The sequence below is a fragment of the Coenobita brevimanus genome, chromosome 39 (assembly GCF_032717465.1).
Source record: "Coenobita brevimanus isolate Jiangsu-jjx chromosome 39, ASM3271746v2, whole genome shotgun sequence".
Lineage (NCBI taxonomy): Eukaryota > Metazoa > Arthropoda > Malacostraca > Decapoda > Coenobitidae > Coenobita > Coenobita brevimanus.
The window spans coordinates 14242423-14267529 of NC_136992.1; the positions used below are offsets into that span (position 1 = coordinate 14242423).

Consider the following 25107-nt stretch of genomic DNA (forward strand, 5'->3'; position numbering starts at 1 on the left):
GCAATAGCCAGGATGCAGGAGGGGGAAGGCAACAGGTGTGTCTGGGATGACTGCTGAAATGTTGAAAGCCTCAGGAGATTTAGGAATGAGGTTAGTCACTGATCTGATAAATACGATTATAATGAGTATGTTGACTCTGAGGCTTGGCTGAAGAGTGTAACTGTAAATGTGTACAAGGGGAAGGGAGATGCTGTGGAAAGAGGATATTATAGAGGCAGAGTTCCTGAACCATATAATGAAGAGAGTTCTAAAAGGTATGATTAGAGAAAGAGTGTGGTAGGAGGGGACGTTCACCATCCACTCACTTGATTTAGTGCTGCTCTCAGGTGTCTGCCCTTTCCCCTCCTCCATCCTTCTTTCCTTCCATCCTCTTCTGTCTTTCTTTCCTTAAGTCTTTCCTCATCCTTCTGCCTAAAGGTGACTTTACACTTCCTCTTCTGTGTTTCTTTCTTCATTCTTTCCTCTTCCTTCTGCCTGTGGGTGACTCTACACTGTGTGACAAGCCAAATGGTTTCCTGTACACCAGGAAACCATTTACTATGCTGGGTGGTAACCATATAACAAAATTTTGGCATCTGGTGGTTTAGTGGGTAATTATTGCGCTCCAATCGGACTGAGCTGGTGAAGGTTTATATCCAAGGAATGGTTGGGGTTTATTGCTCACGTAATGCCACTCAGGGATGAGTGAGGCTGGTCACTCTCATCTTAAATGTCAGGACCAACTGCCTAGCCCTGGGCTCCTATGCTCCTCATGCAGCAACGCAGGACTGATTGATGGATGGATGGATGTGAATAATGATGAGATGCAGTTTGGGTTTATGCCAGGCAAAGGGACCACTGATGCCATATTCACTGTTTGACAGCTTCAGGAAAAATATATAGGGAAAAAAAGGAAACTGTTTTTGTTCATTTGGAGAAGGCCTTTGACAGAGTCCCTAGAGAGGTGGTGGAGTGGGCAATGAGAAAGCTTTGGATTGAGGAGTGGCTGGTTAGGGTGATTATGGTCATGTATGATGGTGCTAACACCCAGGTAAGAGTGAATGTAAATGGAGATTTGAATGGTGAGTTATCTGTGAATGTTGTTGTGCATCAGGGGTCAGTCTTGAGCCCCTTGTTGTTTATTAGGGTATTTAAAGCCCTCTCACATAACGTCAGAAATGGACTCCCACGGAAGATGCTGTATGCTGATGATTTGGAGTTGACTGGAGAGAATGAATTGGAGGTCGAGGAAAGATTAAGGAAGTGGCTAGATGGTATGGGGCACAAGGACTTAAAGAGTAAATGCAGATATAACAAAAATGATGGTATCTAGGGCTGGGGGAAGTACAGTACTGTCAATGAAGAGAGGGTGTGGCCATATGTGATCTGCCACAAGGGCACGGGACATAATTCCATCTTGTGCAGTGTTTGTGATATGCAGGTGCATAAGAGATGTAGTGGTATTAGAGGTAGGCTAGGAGATAATGCTGGTTTCATGTGTGTGGTGTGTTAGGGAGAGCATGTGGAGATTGCCAGGTGTGAAAGGAATGAACTTGATGGTGAGTCTCTTGAGTACGTGAAAGAGTTTTGTTATCTGGAAGACATTTGGAAGACACTCTGTGGCTTGAATGAGGAGTGGTTGGAAGAAGTTCAGGAAGCTGTTGCCTCTCCTGACAATGAGAGGGCTCTCCCTCCATGCTAAGAGATTTTTGTATGTGGCATGTGTTAGGAGTGTAATGCTTTATGGCAGTGGGACCTGGGCAGTAAAAGAAGAGGATATTCACAGGCTCAAACATACAGAAATGGTGATGATTAGGTGGATATGCAGTGCATCCCTGAGTGCAGGGCCTGGGGAGGATAGGTTGGTGATGGAAGAGTTGAGAGGTAGGATGGGACTGGAGTGTATTGGTGTTGTGATGAGAAGAAGTAGACTGAGATGGTTTGTGCATGTAGAGAGGATGAGGATTGATAATTGGGTGCTAAAAATGAGAAGTGTTAATGTTGGGGGTAGGGCAGTGAGAGACAGACTGAAAAAGATCTGGGACGTGGTCACTGAGTGTGACCTCAGGTATATAGGATTAAATAGGGAAGCTGCCAGAGACCGAGCAACATGGAGAGCCGCCATTAGGTCACCAAGGTCGATGCATGAAAGCATGTTGGAGCCTTCAAAAATGAATGAAACACAACTGCACAAGATGGCATTACTTCCCATGCCCTTCTGGTAAAATGCACATGGACACTCTCCCTCTCCTTTGACAGTACTGCCATCAATCCAAAATGCCATCACATTTGTTTTATCTGCACTTACCTTCAAGCTCTTGTGCCCCATACCATCTCCCCACTTCCTAAATCTTTCCTCCACCTCCCTTCCATCATTTGCAATCAACACCAAATCATTGGCATACAAAACCTCAGATAAAAGTCCACTTTTGAAGTCACAGGAGAAGGTGTCATGCACCATGATATACAACAAGGGGCTCAAGACTGACCCCTGATACACACCAACATTCACTAAAAGCTCATCACTCAAATCTCCATTCACACTCACCTCGGTGTGACCACCCACAAACATAGCCAAAAACATTCTAACCAGGCACTCCTCACTCCCACACATTTTCACTGCCCATTTCACTACCTCCCTAGGAAGCTTATCAAAGGCGTTCTCCAAATCAACTAAAGCAAAGTAAAGATCCAGTTTCTTTCCTATATATTTTTCCTGAAGCTGTTGCACAATGTATTTGGCATTAGTGGTCCATTTGCCTGGCATAAGCCCAAATTGCAACTTATCAATATTTACTCGTTCTCCAATCACACCTTCTAGAACTCTCTCTATTACCTTTATTATCTGGTCCAAAAGTTTTATACCTCTATAATTTCCTTTTTCTAGGGCATCACCCTCTCCCTTGTACACATTTACAATCACATTCTTCAGACAATTATCTGAGACAACACACTCATATATAATCATATTTATCAAATCAGTAACTAACTCCACTCCAATATCTCCGGAGGTCTTCGGCATTTCAGCAGTCAACCAGACACACCTGTGGCCTTCCCCACCTGCATCCTGTCTACAGCTCTGCTCTCAATAGCAGTGTCAATCAAACACTAAGGGCCGAACACTGGCTCTGCTGACTCCAAACCTTCCCTATTCCAGTCAAACTCCTCATTCAGCAAGTGCTTATAATGCACTCTCTAGGCATCTTTCATACCCTTACTGTTCACCACTATCTTTCCATCATCATTCTTCACATTCTGCTCACCAATGATATTCCTGTTTTCCCTCTTCATCTGATTTCCCACCTTAACCCCTAAGTCGGTCTGGACCGACATAAAAGGGGTGGCAGTAAGCCACCTGGTGTTGGTAGGAACCGCATTTGTTTTCAGAGCACAGTTTGAAGTGGCCGCCACTTGATCTCATCACCAAAGTATCAGGAGTGACTCCTCCCACCCAAGGCACGCATACCTCAGTCATCTGTGAATCTGTCAGGTGTAGGACAGTTTTTTCTTAAACCTCTCATCCGATTATCTTCCCATCTCACATGGACACCTTGTCTCATCCACCCTCGCCAATCTTCTTTCCAATATACTGTACTGGGAGAGGAATCAGTGATAGTGCCATAGGGTGTTCCTTGGATGCCACTATGTCTAGGTATCTGGCAATGGAGAAGTTATCACGCTGAGAGTGAGGCCAAAATCGGGGCTGCACAAAAACGCGTGAACACATCCAGCTCCACGTGCTCAAAATTACTCCTCTTCATCACGTCCTTACTCATCAACATGATGACCTACAGTACAGATCTGGGGATACTTTCTTTTGCAAGAAGATTTGCTCAGTAGTATGGTCTGTAATTTGATTTCCTAACTGCTATAGTTTTTGAGATATTAAGATTTGAAAATAACCTATTTTCGGAAAAATGCCCATAGTGAAAGAATGACTGCGCTATAAATAGCCCGGTGTGGAGGGGTTAAATATTATATTCTTCCTCTCAACACTATATACAGTGGAGTCACTTAATTCGCGTATCTGTAAGCCGCAAATTTGTAATCCGCAGTCCTCTGCCCAACTTCTCCCTATTTTTTTTATTTGGTGGAAAAAAAAATAAAACATGGTTCCTAGGTTCCAAAGTGGCTCATTTCCGAGGAGATTTATAATATCCAGGCACCCATGATATATTCCATGGCTGCTAGCCAATCACAGACACCTAGATCCAGCAACCAATCACAGCCCGGCCCTGGTGGCAAGTGTGCAAACTACAGCCGCCATGTTTGGTTTACCTCCTGTCCCACCAACCGCCAACTACATGTATTCCCCCCTGAGTTCTGAGCGCTACCTGGCCTTTTTTTTTGTCAAGGTTACCCCTCCCTGGGCTCCGTTATGGCCAGTCCCAACCCCCCAATGCGATGTTTGACCCAGCTGGGGTCCAAGAAGTAGGCTCCTCTCAGTTATCAGCATGATTTGGATGTTTTCACTGAGTGGAGATAGGAGAGAAGTTTGCTCACTTGGCCAGGGAGTGCAGCTAGTCAGGTGGAGGTAGGGTGCTGTAGGGGGGTTCCACAAGGGGCTAGACTAAATATCTTTTTTCCCACTGGTTCTTAACTTTGTAAACTGAGGAATTTGTAATCCACCAGTAGGTACCAGTTTCTAATTGCCGCGGATTAGGCAAATCCATTGTAGGTTATCTAGTAAAACTCTCTGAGAGTCAGTTTTCACCCTGAATACCACTCTTCTTGCCCTACATTTGGCAGCCATGTATTCCTCTTTGTTACTACTCCTTTTCCATTCCTGGAAAGCCTTCTTTCCTTCTTAACTGCAAATTCTACACTCCCATTTCACCAAAATGTTACTTTATGTCTTGGGGGGGGGGGGGCCACTTGTCCATCCACACACTGCATCAGTAACTCTCAGGAGATTGTTCTTATGAGCTCTGTACTGTTAACTAACATTTCTGTCATTTGGGGAAATGAAAATGAAATGGTAGCAATTTCATACATTAAGCTATTCAAACTTTGGATGTTTATGATCTTTGAGGTTCAAATTTTCAAGGCTGCAGAGTCCTGGATAAGATGTGACCATGAGTTGGATGACTGATGTAAAAATTCTTCTAAACTAACTTCCATGTGTGGCGGTGATGGTGGATCCAGTCAGGTGGGCGTAGTCGGGGGTGCTGGTAGAAGAGCCAGAAGGTGTCACCAGAGCAATCAGGTGTGTCATAGCGAAGCAATAACCGACCACCCACGTTCTCCATCACAGTAGCTACCCACCCACACAGTCCTTCACCACTCAACAACACCTGCCAAGAAAAGGTAAACAGTCTAATGAATAACAAAGCAACTGACCACCCAACCACACAGTCTTTCACAAACAAAACCTGCACAGTAAAGGTTAATAGCTAGGTGTGTCAAAGAACAAATGACCATCTAATCACATAGTCCTTCACCACTCAACAACACCTGCAAAGACAAGGTTAACAACCAGAAATAGAATGACTGACCACCCAATCACACAGTCACCACTCAACAACATCTGGAAAGACAAGGTTAACAATCTGGTGTGTCACAGAACTACTCACTGCCTAACCACACACCCCTTCACCACTCAACAACACCTGTAAAGAACATACTGAATGCTGTGTGCTGTGCAGTCAGGGACAAAAGTTTGCCTAGTGTAATAATGGGACTACTTCACACTTAGGAAATGTACAGTAAATCTATCACTTTCCTCTCTGATGCATCACATTCAAAGGAATCATCTATGGACAGAAAAGCAAACCAGTTATCCTTCAGCTTAGGAATAACCACCATGAGAGAGAAGTGAAGTACTAAATATGAAATACTGTTTGAACTCTGCCCTCAACTATAACCTTCCTTCAGCCAGAGGTTCCATAATCTTTGGCAATCTAATATCTTTACTGGAAACATAGGATTTAAATTCAATACAGCCTTTTAATCTTGCACTAAATGTTAAGAATTATGCAGTGTTGATATACTAGTGTAATGTACTGTACTGTACATGTACAGTAAAATACTTAGGAGAAAAATCAGCACAACTGATAATTCTATGCCCTGCAGCTCCTGTTCTAAACATTTAACTATGAGATGAGTAGTGGTGCTCCCACACTCACTCTCCCGGTGGTTATGTGTGGAGAACATGAACTCTCAAGTGTCAGGAGCGTCATTTGGGAGGGGCAGTGAGGGGCGCTCGCCCCTCCCAAGCTTTCTGAGGGGGCCTCCAAATAAACTACAATTAATGAAGAAAATATAAAGTTAACACCATGAAGTTAAAAATAATTTGTATTTAGCCTCAATACATTTTGAGTGAAATATATCGTGTGTGTGTGTGTTCTTACCTACCTAATTGTTCTTATCTAATTGTATCTTTATAGGAATGAGTCAAGCTCGTTCTGTCACGTGTATTAAACCTTTATCATACATAAGGTAGGTGGGGGCACTCACCATCCACTCATTCAAAGTAGTGCTGCTCTCGGATGTCTGCCCTTTCATCTCCTCCATTCTTCTTTCCTTCCATCCTCTTCTGTCTTTCTTTCCTTCATTCTTTCCTCGTGCTTCTGCCTACAGGTGACTTTACGCTCCCTCTTCTGTCTTTCCTTCATTCTTTCCTCTTCCTTCTGCCTGTTGGTGACTCTACACTAAGTGACAAGCCAAATGGTTTCCTGTACACCAAGAAACCATTTACTATGCTGGGTGGTAACCATATAACCAAATTTTGGCGCCTGGTGGTTTAGTGGGTAATTATTGTGCTCCAGTTAGATTGGGCCAGTGAAGGTTTATGTCCAAGGGATGGTTGGGGTTGATTGCTCATGTAATCCCACTCAGGGATGAGTGAGGCTGGTCACTCTCATCTTAAATGTTGGGACCAACTGCCTAGCCCCGGGCTCCTACGCTTCTCATGGGGCAATGTAGGATTGGATGATGGATGGATGAATCCTTAAATTTATGAACTGTTTTGGCACACACTGTTTCATTTGGTAGTTCATTCCACTGGTCAATTGCCCTATTTGGGAAACTGAATTTCCTTACGTCTGTATTGCCCCTCTTTTTACGTAGTTTTTTGCAGTGTCCTCTTGCTGATGCTTCTCCATAGGTTATATATGAGGCCCCTAATAACATAGTGTACCGAGCGCCACTTCAAGTGAAACTGAGTTATGTATACCACTATGTAGCCCAAACCCTCTTTGATCTGGAAAGCAACCACGAGGTACAGAAAGCAACTGGCATTTGGGTCCAAATTCCCTTTCTGTAACATGGTCTCACTTCCCACTTCACCTTAGTGCGTCGAAAGGCCTTCATGCTGGTCACAGAATGTACCAAGTGCCTCCCAGCAACGTGTTGTCTAGTGTTACCAGATACTAGCATTTCTTTATGCTCACAGTCATGCATTTTTTTTTTTAAGTATTATTAATTACTGTACCATCATTCTAACATAATGGAATATTTTAGCATACAATTGCATGATTTAAGGGTAAGTTAGCCATAATGTACAGAAAACAGGAAAGGCAGAGACATCAGCAAGACATTAGCAACTGTGATCTGGGAATCTGTCGCGACATGATGCAGTTTTTTGTTTACCAGCCGGCCTAGAACACTGCCTAGATTAACAGGCAATTTTTAGAGTTGTTTTAGTGTTTTTTCTCATTGTCTCGAGAACATGAGTGACTCTAGTAGTGAACAAAAAGCTGCTGGTCATCTCATAACAGAAAAAGGGCAAAGAGGCCGGAGATGAGGGCTGAAATGAAAGATTTATTTCTTTATAACGGTTTTTGATTTCTGAAAATAGTATTACATACATCTGTTTTGCTTTTATAAACATTTCCCACTGATATCTTTGGTTGGTTGGTTTGTTAAACATGCTTACTGAGAGTACGTTTTGTCTCTCAATAACCACACTGGAGAAAAACGCAGCTATTGTTGTACCTTTGAGAATGCTACTAATTTCTCTTCTACCAAGATTAGCATGACATGAAAGTACGAACTTCAAGCTAAAATATATGTGCAAAAAAAAAAAGCACAAAAAAAATATTCACTAGTTCCACAGTTATGGAATTTTGAAAGTTAACTCCGTTTTTCTCCATTTTCAACATGTAGCATTCGGTACACTATGTTATTAGGGGCCTCATATATATATATTTTTTTATGTTAGGAAGAAGAAACCAAAGGCCTTGAGCCCGCAATTATCGTTCCTTCCAAGAGAAAAACAAAACACAAGAGAGCCAAATTCAAGATCCGATCATTTCGAGATGCCTGGACACACTGCGTTTGAAATACTGGAGGTCATAGGAAGCAGGAAATACAGAGGGAGACAGTTCCAGAGCTGACCTGTTGCATAAATGAAGGACTGGGAGTAATGGTTAACTCTTGCATTAGAGAGTTGGACAGAAAAGGGATGAGAGTTTGCTGCTAGACAGGTGATAAGCGCCCGACGTAGAGGTGGAGGAATGCATGCAGACAGTTCAGAGGAGCAGTGACCATTGAAGTTGCGACAGAAAAGAGACAAAGATGCAACAGTGCAACGAAGAGACAGAGGTTGAAGTGGGACAGTAAGAGGAGGAGAGTTAATGAGACAAAAAGCCTTTGACTCCACCCTATTGAGAAGAGCTGTATGTGGGGAACCTCCCCACACACGAGAGTTGTACTCCACACGGGGGCTGATAAAATCCCTGTATAGAGTCAACCATTGTGCAGGGGTAAAGAAGGAATGGAGTCAGCTTAGCACACCTAATCTCTTGGAAGCAGATTTTACAAGAGATGTAATATGATCTTTCCAAGAGAAGTCCCGAGTTAATGAAACCCCAAGCATGTTCAGGGATGATGCAGGATTAAGCTGAATATTATTAAACATTAGTGGGTACACCTGTGGAAGATTTCGTCGGGTTGATAGTTGTAAAAACTGAGTCTTTGATGCATTAAAAACGAGATTATTTTTACCCCAGCCAGGGATACGAGCCAAGTCAGACATTAGGTGTGCCATAGCCTCATCCACTGTTTGTTGAAGTAACTGCTGAGATGGATGTTGCAGGAACCGAATGGAAAGGTGAAGGGTGGAGTCATCAACGTATGAGTGGATAGGGTTAGATGTACAGTGCTCGTCAAAATTATCGAGCACCTACCGCCAGGCGCGCAATACTTATGGCCAAAAAAGAATCACCCATTTTTGGTAGTAAAAATTGAGCCACAAGTTTTCGGCGCTAGCATGATGTCACGGTAGCCTGAGGCCTTCCAACGCGCTGGTTGGTTCCTGCCTCAGTTGCCCACGGGCTGCCTGAGAGAGAGGAAGTCCGCCGCATCTCCCTCTCTTTTTGTGTCCATTTTTACTGAGTGTCCTGCAGTGTTTTGGCTTTCGCCACTTTGTTATGGCACCTACCCGTGAACTATCGAGTGAAATCATATCCCAGATCATTGCTGTAAAGGAGGCAGGCCACCAAACAAAGGAAATTAGTGAATTGGTTGGTGTGGCTCGATCGACAGTGCGTAGGTGGTGCGCGCAGTTTCGAGTGGAAAACAATGGTGAGGTTCCCACAAAGAAACCGCGTTCTGGTAGGCCTAGGAAAACTTCCCCAAGGTCTGTTAATGTTTTAAAACGTGCAGTGGAGTTTAATCCTCGTGTGAGTGCAAGGAAAATAAAGGAGAGCAACCCGGAAGTGTTTGGTGAGGTGTCTGTGCACACAGTGTCTCGTAGGGTCCATGAACTTGTTTACACAAGTCACAGGCCTGTGAGAAATCCTCTTCTCACTCGTTACCAGCGACTTCGTAGGCTTGCCTTTGCTAACAAATACCTTAATTGGGGTGAGGAGCAATGGTTGTCAGTGTTGTGGTCTGACGAGGCAAAGTTTAGTGTCACCTGTAACAGAGGAGCACGTGTGTACCGGCGCAAAGGTAGTGACCCACTTGACCCACGGTATGTTGAAAGCACAGTTAAACATCCTGATTCACTCGTGGTATGGGGTTGTTTTTCTGGTAAAGGTTTGGGGAAACTTGTTGTGGTTCCCAAGAACATTAGAGTGAATCAGGATGTTTACCTGGAGCTTCCGTGTGATCATTTACCAGACTCATTCGGGCTCACAGGTGCATGAATGTTTCAGCAGGACAGTGCACCTGCTCACAAGGCCAAATCGGTCACCAATTGGCTTCGTGACTGTGAGGTATCATTCATGAAAGACTGGCCAGGAAATAGCCCAGACCTCAACCCGATTGAAAACCTGTGGTACCTCATAAAGAAGAATCTCCAAGGGAAGGATGTGAGGTCTCTGCCTAAGCTGGAAGCCGCCATTAGTGACTCCTGGGACAAAATACCCCTCCAACACCTCAGGAACCTCGCCCTTTCGCTTCCAAGACGTCTCAGGTCCGTGAAGAAGCGTAAAGCATACCCTACGAAGCACTAAAGGTAAATAAAATCCGTGATTTATATGTTTTTTCAATGTTGAAAGGTTTGTTTCGTAGGAGGGACGCAGGTCGCTCAATACTTCTGATGAGCACTGTACAGCTTAGTAGGTCACTGATGAATAAAAGGAAGAGAGTTAGTGATAGGACAAAGCTCTGAGGAACACCACTGTTCATAGATCTAGGAAAAGAACGATGGCCATCTACAACAGCGGCTACAGAACGACCAGAAAGGAAGCTAGAGTTGAGGGCACAGATAGAAGGATAGAAACCGTAAGAGGGCAGTTTGGAAATTAAAGATTTATGCCAGACTCGATCGAAAGCCTTTGAGATGTCAAGTGCAATGGCAAAACTTTTGCCAAAGTCCCGGAAGGAGGATGACCAGGAATCTGAAAGGTAGGTGAGATGATCGCCAGTGGAGCGTCCCTGATGGAACCCATACTGATGATCCGAAAGAAGCTTGTGACAGGAAAGATGCTTTAAAATTTTCCTATTAAGACCTGACTCGAAAACTTTTGAGATACAGGATGTTAAAGCAAATGGACAATAGTTAGAGGGTTGGGAGTGGTCACCCTTCTTTGGGACTGGCTGAATGAGAGCAAACTTCCAGCAAGAAGGAAAGGTACAAGTTGATGGACAAAGGCGAAAGAGTTTGCCTAGGCAGGGTGTAAGCACAGAAGCACAGTTCTTGAGAACAACAGGAGGGACTCTGTCAGGCCCGTATACCTTATTAGTATTGAGGCCTGTGATGGCAGAAAATACATCAGCTGAAGAAATTTTAATGTCAGCCATGAGGAAGTCAGAGGGGGGAAGTGATGGAGGAACAGCACCGGAATCATCTAAGGTGGAATTGGAGGAGAAAGACTGAGCGAAGAGATCTGCTTTATCAGTAGAAGAAATAGCTACAGAGTCATCAGAGTAGATAAGAGGAGGGGAGGATGTTAGAAAGGTTTTTGGCAAGGTGCCAGAAGGAGCAGGAAGAATTCGAGTTGGAGAGTTCAGAGCATTTATTACAGATGAAATTATTTTTAAAGAGCGAAGAACAGACTTAGCAAGATTCCGGGCAGAAACATACAAAAGATGTGATTCAGGGGTGGGTTGGCTCCGGTACCTTTTATTGGCCCTCTCCTTGTTGCGGACAGCTACAGAACAAGCGTGATCAAGCCAAGGCTTTCTTGCATTAGTCAGAGGATATGAGAAAGGAATGTATGTTTCCATGCCCGAGAGAATAACCTCCGTAATGTGCAAGGGACACTCAGATGGATCCCGGCCATGGAAGAAATAATCATTCCAGGGAAAATCAAATAAGTACTGCCTGAGGGCCTCCCAATCTGCAGCTCCAAAGTGCCACAGATGACGTTTCTTTGGAGGGTCCACAGGCCGTACCGGGGCGACAGGACAGGTTAAGGTGATAAGGTTGTGATCGGAGGAGCCCAACGGAGAGAAAAGATTAACAGTGTATGCAGAAGGATTAGTTGTATGGAAGAGGTCAAGTATGTTGGAGCTCTCTCCAAGGCGGTCAGGGATACGGGTAGGGTGCTGTACAAGCTGCCCTAGGTCATTAAGGATAGAAAAGATGTAGGCTTCTTCACCAGGTGGATTGGTGAAAGGAGAGGAGAGCCAAAGGTGGTGGTGGACATCGAAATCTCCTAGAATGGAGATTTCAGAGAATGGAGAAATGGATAGAATGTGCCATCATAGAAGTAAGATAGACAAAGAGTTTTTGATAGCCAGTAGAATTAGGAGAAAAGTAAACAGCACAGATAAATTCAGTCAGAGAATGACAGGAAAGCCAAAGCCAGAGCGTAGAGAATTCAGATGAATCGAGTTCAGAAACATGAGATTAAGATAAGTCGTTGCGTATGTATACACAACAGCCACCTTTGGCTTTGAAATGAATATAGAGAAAGTAGGAGGAAACAGAAAAGGGTCTACTGTCAGTTGCCTCAGACAGCCGAGTCTCAGTTAGAAAAAGGTGAGGTTTAGAGAAGGAGAGGTAGTGCTCAACAGAGCAAAAGTTAGAGGAAAGGCCGCGAATGTTGCAGAAATGAAGAAGAAGAAAGTCAGACAGTGGTTCCAGGCAGCTCGAGTCGTCACCAGGAAAGGGGCGGAAGGTGGGAGCATTTATGGTCCCTGGGGACTTCGAGGCCACGTATTGAGCTGTCATGATTTGTTTAATTTTGGAAAAGTTATGTCTATTTGCTTCTTCCCAAAAATGCATTTATATAGCATAATCATATGTGGGTGGCTCTAATGAATGAGGGTGACATGTGGAAGATTCCAGTGTTGCTGTTTGCTGATGATACAGTATTGTTGAGTGAAGATGAATGGGAGTTGCAAGGTTTGGTGAATGAATCTGGGACAGTGTGTAGGAAGAGGAATCTGGAAGTTAATGTAAACAAGAGTAAAGTTGTGATGTTTGAGAGGAATGAAGTCACAGAATGTACAGTGATGTTGGATGGTGAGGATATGGAGAATGTGAGCGCATTCAAGTACATGGGTAGTGTGATGAGGAAGAATGGAACGCTGGGGGATGAAGTGCGTGAAAAGATACAGCAGGGGAGGAAGGTTGTTGGTTCACTGAAAGCAGAGATGAGAAATAGGGAGGTGAGTATGGAAGTTAAGAAATCACTGCATGACAGTATTGTGATCCCTACCCTGACGTATGGAAGCGAGGCGTGGACCTTGCAAGAGGAGAACAAGTCAAGAGTGAGAGCAGTGGAAATGAGTTACTTGAGAAGAGCATGTGGAGTGACATGGAGGGACAGGATGACGAATGAAGAAGTGAAGGAACGTTGTGGGGTGGATGTGGATGTGGTTGCGAAGATTAGGAGAAATACACTGTGGTGGTTTGGACATGTGGAGAGAATGGAGAATGAAAGACTGACTAAGAGGGTGTATGTAGGTGAGGTGGAGGGAAGGAGAGGGCGGGGTAGACCAAGGATGAGGTGGAGTGATGGAGTTGAGAGGTATATGAGGGAAGGGGGAGTGAGTTGGGGGGAGGGTAGTCAAATGGTGGGTGACAAAGCGACTTGGAGGCATTTTGTCTGTGGCCACCGTTTGCGGGATTAGGGCGTCAGGCTACAGATAGACAGAAAGATGTCTCCTCTTTTTCTTCTTTCCTGTAGTGTTGGTAGATTCAGTTTTTCTAGTCGTTCTTTGTAGCTTAGATCCCTTAAGCTTGGTACCCTTCTTGTGGCTGCCCTTTGTACTTTTTCAATCATAGCTATGTCTGTTTTGAGATAAGGATTCCAGACTACTGATGCATACTCCAGGGTTGGTCTGATGAATGATGTTCTTATCTTTCTCAGCATGACTTCATTTATATATGTGAATGTTATTCTCATATTAGCAAGCAGTGTATACATGTTACATACCTTCTCACTGACGCGGTCAGCTGGAGATAGTCTATAATTAATTGATAATCACTCCTAGGTTCTTCTTTTCTGATATGTGTAGGGTTGATCTTCCTAACTTATAATCCCTATCTGGTCTTTTCTCACTTTTACCAAACTTAATACATGCCACCTGTTCACATTAAATTCCATTCGTCATTTATCGCTCCATTCATGAAGCTTATTTAATTTCTCTTTCAGCTCTTGGCAAGAATTAGTAATTTTCTTTTGTATTTTTGCATCATCCACAAACATAGTTAGATAGCTTCCATTTCCAATGTTACTGTCTGTGTCATTTATATATACTAAAAACATAATTGGTGCCAATACTGAGCCCCGTGGAACTCTGCTAGTCACTTCCTTCTATGATGAGTAATATCCTCTTAATACTGATCTCATTTCCCTTTTTCTGAGAAAATCCTGCATCCAACAGTACTGACTGCCTTGGATACCTCCTTGATGGTACAGTTTCCATAAATAAAAGTCTTTGGTGCGGTACTCTGTCAAATGCTTTCTTGAAATCTGAAAAGATACTGCCCACCCATTCTTCTCTTTTCTGTGAGGTTTCTGCAACTCTCATAGTAGCTTAACAGACCGGTAACATATGATTTTCCCTTTCTAAAACCGAACCACCTTTCTGTTATCATACTGTATTCTTCTAGATGGTTTTCCCAAACTTTTCTTATCAGCTTTTCTAGTAACTTACTTACAACACTGGTTAATGATACTGCTCGGTAGTTGAGTGGATTCTGTCTATTCCCTCTCTTGAATAGGGGAACAATGTTTACTTTCTTCCAAATATCAGGTACTTGACCTTGACCTAAGGATTCCTTGAATATTAAATAAAATGGCCTGCTTAACTCTTCTGCACATTCATGTAGCACCTAACCTGATATTTTGTCAGGACCATTTGTGTGTGTGTGTGTGTGTGTGTGTGTGTGTGTGTGTAATAATCACAATAATTTACTAGATATATTGAAGGATGTCAATGTAAATATGTTCCTAGCCCACTGTTCAGTTAACTTCAGCATCAAGCTGCCTTTTTTATTGTATGCTGGCTATCATTAATAGCTTTTATTCATCTTAGAAAGTACGTACCTGTAGGTAGGAGTCTTAAAAGTTCATTTAGATCAGTGGTTCCCAAGGTGGGGGGGTGGAAAGATCCAGAGGGGCTGTGAGGTTCCGTGGGACCATGAGGAAAAAGGGGACAGCAGGGGGACAGTAGGGTGGCATCGGAACCAAGTAAGCATTTTTATTTTATTATAAAATCTATATGACATAATCTAAGTCACAAACACTTAAGTGACATGTATGCTTTACAAAAAATAAAATTAGCAGAGAATTGTACACGAAAGCATGGTTTTATTTTATTTTGTGTTTTGAAGTCGGACTTAAAAGTTCGAACATTTGCCAATGCTAGAATAGCCATTAGTGTGTGTGTCAGGAAGTAATTGGTTTAATAAATAATTGTATACAGTATACATATTTGTTTACTGCTTTAATTCGCTAAGTATAGCTTTGTTTGTGGCTTCAAAATGCTTGCTCGCCACCCCACCCATGTGGGGAGGTGGGAGTAGGGGGGCCTCCTAAATAGCCTACGCCCCCCTCAAGGAAAATTGAAATGATGCCCCTGCTTACTGTAACCTAAATATCCTGTACCAGATGTGGCCACAACTTTCATCATCATCATCATCATCATCCAAACCTCCTTTCCCACCCTAGGGCAGGGTGAGGAGTAGAATGTTCAGAGAACCTAAGTTTGCCCAGTCCAATGGGCCACACATCCATTTACTCATCATTCAAGCCCCCGGAATCCTGGCTCTATCTAAAACACCAAAAACATTCATCACATTCTGTAGCTTCACACAAACGTATCCGATAGAGTCAATCCGAATGCTGTCACGTTAAAAAGGGGTGCCAAATCCCTGATCATGCACTTCTCCTCACAACATTCATCCAGCCAGCTCGATATCTTGTCAGTCCCCTAACCTCACCGATGTCCATAACTCTCTTCCTCACACACTCATCCACCACATCTCTCCACCTTCTCCTTGGCCTACCTTGCCTCCTCCTTCCTTCAAGTTCACTCAGATATACCTTTTTCATCACTCTATCATTATCCATTCTCTCCACATGACCATACCATCTCATTATACTCTCTTCGATTCTGGTGTCCACAGACTTCCTATCTCCATGACGTTCATGAATCACATTATTTCATATCCTATCCACTCTCTGTACTCCACATACATTCCTCAACAGTCCCATCTCCACTGCTCTCACTCTTGACTTTTCATTTTCATGCCACACCATAGTCTCACATCCATATGTTAAAGTTGGCACCAACATTCCTTCATGTAAGCCTCGAGCAGCTTCAACACTCAAGCCTCTGTTTCTCGTCAAGGCCTTCATAGCAAAAGCTACTTTCTTTCCTTGTGTCGCTCTACTTTTCACTTCTTTTGCACATTTTCCTCTCTTTTCTATCACTGTACCCAGGTATTTGAACTCTCTCACCAATTCCAGTCTCTCTCCATTCACTGTAACATCACACTGGGATTCACCTTCTCTCTCAATAACCATCACTTTACTCTTTTCTACATTTACTCTCAAGGCACGACATTCACAGACATCAGCCAAACTCTGCACTAGTCTTCTAAGTTCTTATGCAATATTTCCAAGTAGTACTGCATCATCAGCATACAACAAACTTGAGATATTCCATCTATCACCGTTCATTACCAACACCATCCCTCTCTCCACTACTAGTGTTTTGACTTCTCTCATCACTCTATCCATACATATACTGTACTGAACAACCATGGGGCCATCACACAGCCTTGTCGCATGCCCACACTGATTGTGAACCATTCACTTATATGCCCATTTACCCTTACACATGCTTCCCTACCATCATAAAAATGTTTGACAGCACCTAGCAGCTAACCATCTATACGGTAGATGCGCAAAACCTTCCACAATCCTTCTTTTTCTACTTTCTCGTATGCTTTTTCCAGATCCATGAATGCCATAAACACCTTATAGTCCTACTCACAGGCCTTCTCCACTATCTGTCTTACTGCAAATATTCAATCCAAACATCCTTTGCCACTCCTAAAGCCACCCTGTTCATCACTCTCTAAGACTTCTGATATCTCTCTTACTTTCTCTATAATAATTCTTCCATATAGCTTCCCTATCACACTCAAAAAACTTATGCCATGATAATTCTTGCACTCACTTCACTCACCTATAATTTTGTGCATGGATAAAATCACAGCCTTTTTCTACTCTGCTGGCAGAGTTTCACTCCTCCATGCCTTTTTACATATCTCCAATAAGCACTTCATTCCACTCTCTCCACTAGCTTTAACCCCTCAAAACCGATGCCGCACAATCATGCTTTTGTGTAATTTGCACGAAAGCCTTTCCCGCACGATCACTAGACACACAAAAAACTGGGGGAAGGTAACTCCGCCCTTTTGGTGACATATATGGGATCAGACCAATGAGAGCTAGAGTGTCTGGGGTGGTATGGCATGACTGGCCCCCTAAGGTGGGGGAGAAGGAACTCTCCCCCCACCACCATCACTTTACCTCCCTCAGCCCCACTGCGTCATCTCCATTGTCCCCTCCCAACCCATCATACCCCAACATACCCCCTACAGCAGTGTATGTGCATAGCAACCCTTCTCCCCTCTCCCTCCTCCCCCTCCCTCCTCCCCTATCCCTCCATCCTCCTCCCCCCTCCAGCCATACACACTCCACCTCCACTTTTCGTCTGGCTGGTTTTGTTGCTATTGGCGTATGCCACACAGATTTCATGCCTAGGGAACACGTCACACTGATATTAGTTATGTATATATATAATTATTTACCGTAAATAATGCATTCTCTGTACATTTTCTATTTTTGCCCATGGGGGATCAGTAACTTTTTTGCATCTTTGATGGGCGATTGTGCAACTATTTGGTCTATCTGGCTGAAACATACATTTTCAGGTGTGTAAATTCAGTCTCTTGAAATGTGGAACAAAAATTTTTACCTTGGTGAAAGTCGAAAAATCAACCCTGCTTTGCGGCTGGAGGGACAGACCTGCTGAGCAAATTGCGTACTTTAGGGGTTAATCATCCCTGCATACATCTCATCAACCCCAGCTGCTTTCCCAGTTTTCAGCTGCTTCACAGCGTTCCTCACTGTGTAAGTGTCACGTTTCCTGGCACTGCATTTCTTCTCTGCACACCCCCAAAACTAAACATGTTTACAGTGGCTCTGCTCTCTCTATTCCCATTCATCAGGCTTTCAAAATATTCTTCCCATTTTGTCCTTACTTCATCCCTATGGGTTAATAATCTACCACTTACATCCTTCACACCTTCACATTTCTCTCCACTGTCACATCTTCATTTCTGCACCTCTTTCCAGAATAACTTCTTATTTTTGGAGTAATTTGCATTAATTTTTTTTTCCCAGATCATCATTTACCTCCTGCTATTTCCTCTTCACTAGTCTCTTTACATGCTTCTTGTTCTCAATATATTCAGTTCTTATTTCAATTGAACCCCTCTCCTGTAACCACTCTAGCCACTTCTTTGTCTTTCCCTGCACTGCTCTCTTAACTTCTTTATCCCACCATGCCATATCGTTCTTCTTTGTTGTTACTCTTGCCACACCACACACCGCTTTAGCATCCCTAACTAAGCAATCCCTACAAGCATTCCACAGGCTGTCTAGATCCATTTCCTTCCACTTCACAGATTCTAACTCTTTGGTCCTATAAACATCTGCCATTTCTTTGATCCTCTGCTTCTCGACTTTCAGTCTTTCTCCCTGACTGCTCCTCTCTCTCTTGGTCCACCTCATTCCTCTCAGCTTGATACTGCATACCACAATCACATGATCTGACAGACCTCCACATCGTCCTCTTATGGCCCTCACATCAGCAACCATTCCCAGCATCGACCTTTCTATGAGCACATAATCAATCAGGCTCCATTCAACAGAATCCTGTTCCCTGTTCCCACAACTTTCAAATCCCCGTAATCATATGGTTAAGATCTTTTGTTCAGATCCAGTACTGGAACAGATTCATATACAATAAACTATCTATCTATCTATTGCCATATGCAACATAAAACATTAAAAAATAAAAAAAATCTGACTACTGTAATTCATATACAGGTATACCCCGGATTATCGATACAATTGGTTAGGTAAAAACCCATCGTTAGGTGGGGTATCATATATCGGGGTTGATATAACAAGTACTGGGATGTGTTTTTCAGCCTTGGGTTTCCCCCACAAGCAGTCCAAAAATGACCCAAATGAGCCCAAAAACAAGTTTAAAGCCAATCTAAATGGCCTAACACCTGTAAATAACTAAAACCAATAAATAAAATCTGAAAATCGTCAAATATAAGTCTGGAAAAAATCAAGCTTAGTAAACTGTACCCCAAAATGACAATGTTCACCCTACCTATGGCTAAAACACATTAATCTAAGTCTAAAAACCGTTTATAACTCAACCTAAACACACAATTTTAGTCTAAAATATCATCAAACTTGGTTAAAAAATAATCAAAACCCATCGTTAAACAGAGGTCTGGCCATCGTGAGGTGGGGTATGGTGGTGTTTCTACCCCATTATTAATCCAGGGTATCGCATACTGAGGTAAACCTGTATTATGCAGATGACTACAGTGTTATACAATAGTTTCTTAAGTTCTGAGTTATAAAATTAGTTAAATTATGTTTCATACACACATATAATCACTACAAATCATCAGTGTTAGCACATTTTATTCTAAACTCTGTGGATTCAAGTGGCAGGTGTTTACCACGCCAGACGATCTTCACTTGCAGGCCGCCATTTTGGAATAACCACAGCAACGTCTAGTACTACTGGGTAGCACGATGGCAGCGCTTGGTTCAGTGGCATTTTTTATTCTTTTGTAAAGGTGGTCAAATGCTTGGATGTAATTTTCATGATTATATTATGGACAGTACAAACCCTGGAGGTGGTCAGCTGAGAGGTACGGGTGGGTGAAGACACACCTCAGCAACCAACACCATATATTGCCCAATTTTTTTTTTTAAATGAAATTCTCACTTTATTAAATAGTTTTTATTACAAGAAAAACATAATGACATGAAATTGAGAAATCAAGATTTTTAGTCAAACTATGCATTTATAAAGTTAGGTCCTTATTTTAGGACCATGGGAACCAGGAGAACTGAAAATTGGCTACCTGCAACGTAAGACTAATATCAAAATAAAGCATTTCCATCGAACTTTTGTAAATTCACTAAGCTGCCTATAATAGACATAATAGTTATAATATTATAACCAATTCTAGTTAGTTTATTTGCTATAATGGCTGCTATGTACCATTTACATTGTATGCCATAACCGCTCACAGTCTCCCATATGGAGTCCCACATTGCATTTTATACACTGCTTGCTTACTTTTTTCTTACACTGTGCACATTTTCTTTGTTTTCCTCCCTCTGTTCTGTCAAGTCGGTGTCCTGTACCATCAAGGCGTACATCCTGAAGCACTCTCCCTATCGTTTTTCTTCACTTGCCCTGGATGTTTTGGTTTTGAAGAAGAGGTTATTTGTAGATAGTACCTGACAATGGAGCACTTGAAGTCCAAGAGAGATGTTTGAGTACCTGAGATGATTGTGCTGATTATCCAGGCATTCACTGCAGCAGTGTCAACACAGTTGGTGAATAGGTTGAAGTACCATTTCTTCCCTCTCACACCAATCCGGTATTTCTGGATCAACCAGTCAAGGTGGTCAACTCCTCCCATGTACTTGTTATACTTGGCAATGAGGTGAGGTTGAGGAACATTTATAGATTTCCTCTCTTTGCTGCTCCACCATTTAGCAGACCCAGTTGGGGTAATGGACTGATGATTGCTTCCAATTGTAACTAAGCTGTTGTCATGCCACTTGACAAAGAAAATTCCATTTCCTTTGTCAAACCTGTAGTCATACACTCCACGGGAATTTTGTTTCATGTCCTTGTCATTCTCCAATGAACACCTAGCAGTTCGATTTGCACGTGTTGTTCCAGTGACTCGAATCCCTAGATCTTTCATGTGTGCAAGCAACTCGTAACTGGTGAAAAAATTATCCAGGTAAATCTCGTGGTCACTAGTATTTTCTAGGTGTTGTGCTATGGCCAGGACTACCTTTCCCCCAAGTGTTTCTTTGAACATGCATGCAGTGTCTTTCTTCTCTTTGCCTTGGTAGAGATCTATCTGATAACAGTATCCTGTACTTCCACAGCACATAATCCACTGCTTGAATCCAAAACGAACTGGCTTTCCTCTCAGGAATTGCTTCAGGCCATTCTTTCCATAGTACCTCACAATCTGTTCATCAATATACAATTCTCTGGAAAATATGCCAAATGATTTGAACTTCTCATTCAGATAATCATATATTGGTCTTAGTTTGAATGCTTTGTCATCCTTGTTTTGAGAGGCCTTTTCATTATCAACAAAATGAAGATTCTTCTTGATGTCTGTGTACCTGTTCCTCGGCATGGCATTCCTTATGATAGTTGTATCTAGATCTTCATCACAACTCCAATAGTGACACTCACTTGGTAGCCTATGGTATCCTGTGAATAGTAATACTGTATGCCTAAAAACATCCATAGGCAATCAGAAGTAATGCTAAATCCATGCTCATTATTTTGAGATGCATATAACTTTGACTGAGTGACAATCATTTCCAATAATTCTTCAGTAAAAAATTGTTCAAACAATTCTACATTGCTTTTGCCTCTCAGTTTCTCCTTCATTCCCTCTCTTATTTCTGCTGCTCCATTGGTGGCATTTTGAATATGGAAGGTCGGATTTTCTTTCCTCCATGCAACGTTTTCTTTTTTTGAGACCTTGGACTTCTTTTGAGGTGGTGGGTCTACTAAATCACCTTCTTCAGTGTACTGATGTAGTTCCACTGTACCACTCACTTCTGGTGGCAAGAACGAAGGATCTCTACAATCATCATCAATTATTTCATCATCTAAATCTTCTTCATCTGTAAGTTCATCGACATCTGGAGGCACGTGAGTAATGTCGATGCTTTCCACTCCATCTGGTACTGGTTGTTCTTCAATATGCTGTGTTGCCCCTCTGAGTGAGTAGAATGATTTCACAGTAAAGCCTGATGAGCGGTCCATGATGTGCAAGGACAAGAAAAAATGCTGCTAATAATAAAAAGAATATAATAGTGGTAAATAAAAAAGCACGTTTTCTCTCATCACGCTTTTATAGAAAATGCAAATAATTGCCAGCACTATGCCCATGGTCCTTTTTTCAGGACCAAGATATCAAGTTGTCTAGAAAAGAATGAATATAGAATAAATATTTCATATACTATAGGGGGAAACTACATAGACAAAATTATAAGCTGTATGGGTTTCAGAGAAATCAAGCACCTATTACTGTATGAATATGAACTTCAAACTTGAGCAAAACATTTTTGCAACTTACCGCCAAGATATTGTCCCCTTTGTTTACATTCCAAGGAAAGGGATTGCAAGTAGAGATTATTTTTTTCTCTGTAAGGGAGAACAAAGGTTGTTTTATTATTGACAATAAATAAAAAAATAAAGGGATACGGTTTCTTTTCACAATAGGTTAAAAAAGTGTTGGTACTAAAAATGGGACCATGGGTGAAAATGGGTTAACTGAGAAGAATAAAAAAAACAAGAACACAGAATTGGTACGAAGTACAGGAGGTTTGCACAGTGCGCGATTCACATTGTGCGCAAGTGACCAAAAATCATAACCAAAAACCCTTGAATGCGCGAGTTTACCGCACAGAACGCCAGGCTGAGGCAAGGAGTGGCTCAAAAATGCCATTTTCTATTAGTGCGCGACCACCTCTCACACAGCGCGTCACGTGTCGTCATGTTGATGCACAGAAATTCCTGGGCATTCTACTGCGCAGCTTGGGGTACAAGGGAGCGGACGCACCATAACAGTCCTGGTTCGTGCACTGTGCGGATCCGCTCTCTACAGCTAACCTGTCATGTACAATGAGTGCTGTTTTTTGTGCTGCTCCATCCTTGCCTGAACTTCGTCGCACCATGGCTCCAACCCCAAGAGTTAAGAAACTTCTGACGCACGCCAAGTTAAAGATCATTAAGATGAAGGAGGAGGGTCAAGGAAACACTGCCATCGGGAGAGCCCTGGGACTGGCTGAATCTACAGTGAGAACTGTGTGGAAGAACCGTGAAACCATAAAGGCTGTAGTGAAGACATACGGTGCCTCTGACCTAGACGGCCGTTCGCGGGTGGGAAATCGTGCTATGATACTAATGGAGCGCTATCTTGCCACCTTCATAATGAGGAAAGAAAAGGAAGGTGTTCCACTGAATGGAAGATTTATTCGGAACCAAGCCCAGCTCTTTTACAAGGCAGCATCTCGCAGGTTAAAAGTGGAAAAACCTTTCAGGGCATCGGTTGGATGGCTGGACCGTTTCCTCAAGTGCAAGGAACTCCGTCACGTGAAAGTGTCCGGTGAACGTGCCTCTGCCGATGAGCTGACCGCGAGAGACTATCCTGCGATATTTAGAGCGATTATTGAAGAGGGACAGTACATCAAGGACCAGATCTACAACATCGATGAAATGTCGTTATATTACAAGGCCATGCCCAAATCAACTTACATCGCTAAAAGACAGAAACAAGCCCCTGGTCACAAGCTCCAGAAGTGTAAGATGACGGTAATGTCCGCTGTAAACCTGTCTAGGAGCCACAAGATGAGGCCAGTTGTTGTACACACAGCTTCACACCCAAGGTGCTACAAAAACCTCACGAACATGGATGCAAGTGGCTGTATTGGTACAAGTCCGCAAATGGCTGGATGACCGGGAACATTATGGCAGACTGGTTAACGAGGCGGTGTGTCCCTGATGCCAGGGCCAAGTGTCGGGAACTGGGCATTTCATTTAAGATGCTCCTTGTGCTTGATAATGCACCAAGTCACCTTCCATACCTAGAAGATCTGCATAAGGATTGTCGTGTTGTGTTTCTGCCTACCCGCACGACGTCACTAGTGCAGCCACTGGATCAAGAACTAATCACCACTGTGAAGCACTTCTACCATAAGCAAGTGTACGACTACCTATGCAGGAAGAACGACAAACAAGAGGAGTTCATGCCCTACAAGAAGATCACGATGAAGACCTGGATGAGGCATCTGCTCCCGTTCCATCTCCACCAGCACCTGTATCCCGACCTGCCACAGATGCCATGACTGTTGAGGCATTTTGGCGTAATTTTACGGTGAAGGACGCAGCTGAATTTCTACTACAAGCCTGGCACCAGATTACACCTGCAACAGTGAACCATGCGTGGCGAATGCTCGTGCCTCACTTATGCACGACCCAGGAGACGGCCATTCAACCACTGGCCGAGGCTGAGGCAGCAACACTGACAGCAGCACAAGCTGTACCAGGTTTCGAGGACGTTACATTGGCGGACATACAAGAAGTGCACACTGCTACTGAGGAACAGTCTACCGAGGAAGTGTTGTAACGGATAGACGAGGCTGACGCAGAGCCCGACGCCAGGCAGAGTCAAGTTGAGCAGCCTTGCTTGATGGAAGGCAGGACTGAGCTGTGTATGTCAAACATTAGCAAGATCCTTGCTGCCGTGGATAAGCTCAAGGAAAAGGTGAAGGAACAGGAAGTGAGAAACCTAAGAACGGAGGAACTTCTGGTTCATATTGACAAACTCTTCCACTTCTACACAGACAGGCACAGGGAAGAAATAAACAGGAGAAGACAGACGCTCATAACAAGCTACACAGAGCAGGCTCAAGTTGGTGAAACTGCGGAACCAGCAACATCGTCTGCTCCTACTCCTGTTGAGGATGAAGAGGATGCAATGTCAGAAGTGTCAGCATTGGACTTTGAAGAGTTTATGGCCGAAGTGAGTGACTTTGATGCACCTGGGGAAGGTGCTCAAGAGGAGTCTGTGGAGGGAAATGTTGGTGCAGTGGGAGGTGCGGTGGGGAGTGCGGCGCTGTAAGTGTTGCTGCTCCTCGGAACCCCTGTTATTTAAGGTCATCAGGCCTGTTGTCTACTGTTGTTAAGGTGACTACCCATATTTTTGTTATTGTAGCTATGCCTTAAGTACAATGTCTGAAAAATATGACCTTTATTATGTCTCTAAGGGCCAAAAAATGTCCAGGTATGAGGGGGTACTGCCCATATGTAATTATTCCCATAAGATTATGTATTCCCAGTATGCGAATTCCCGGTGCGCGAGGTCGTGGACCGCCCAATCTCTCGCACACTGTGCGAGCCTAC

The 25107-nt window shown here is 43.2% G+C and overlaps 1 protein-coding gene across 1 annotated transcript in view; it reads right to left on the reverse strand.

The window, feature by feature from the left end:
* LOC145396858 (scm-like with four MBT domains protein 2) overlaps positions 1 to 25107 on the reverse strand; it is a 196851-nt gene that overhangs the window by 97163 nt on the left and 74581 nt on the right. Inside the window, exon 5 of the mRNA XM_080270146.1 lies at positions 5095 to 5273. Coding sequence (XP_080126272.1) covers positions 5095 to 5273 — 179 coding nt within the window. The remainder of the gene's footprint in view (positions 1 to 5094; positions 5274 to 25107) is intronic.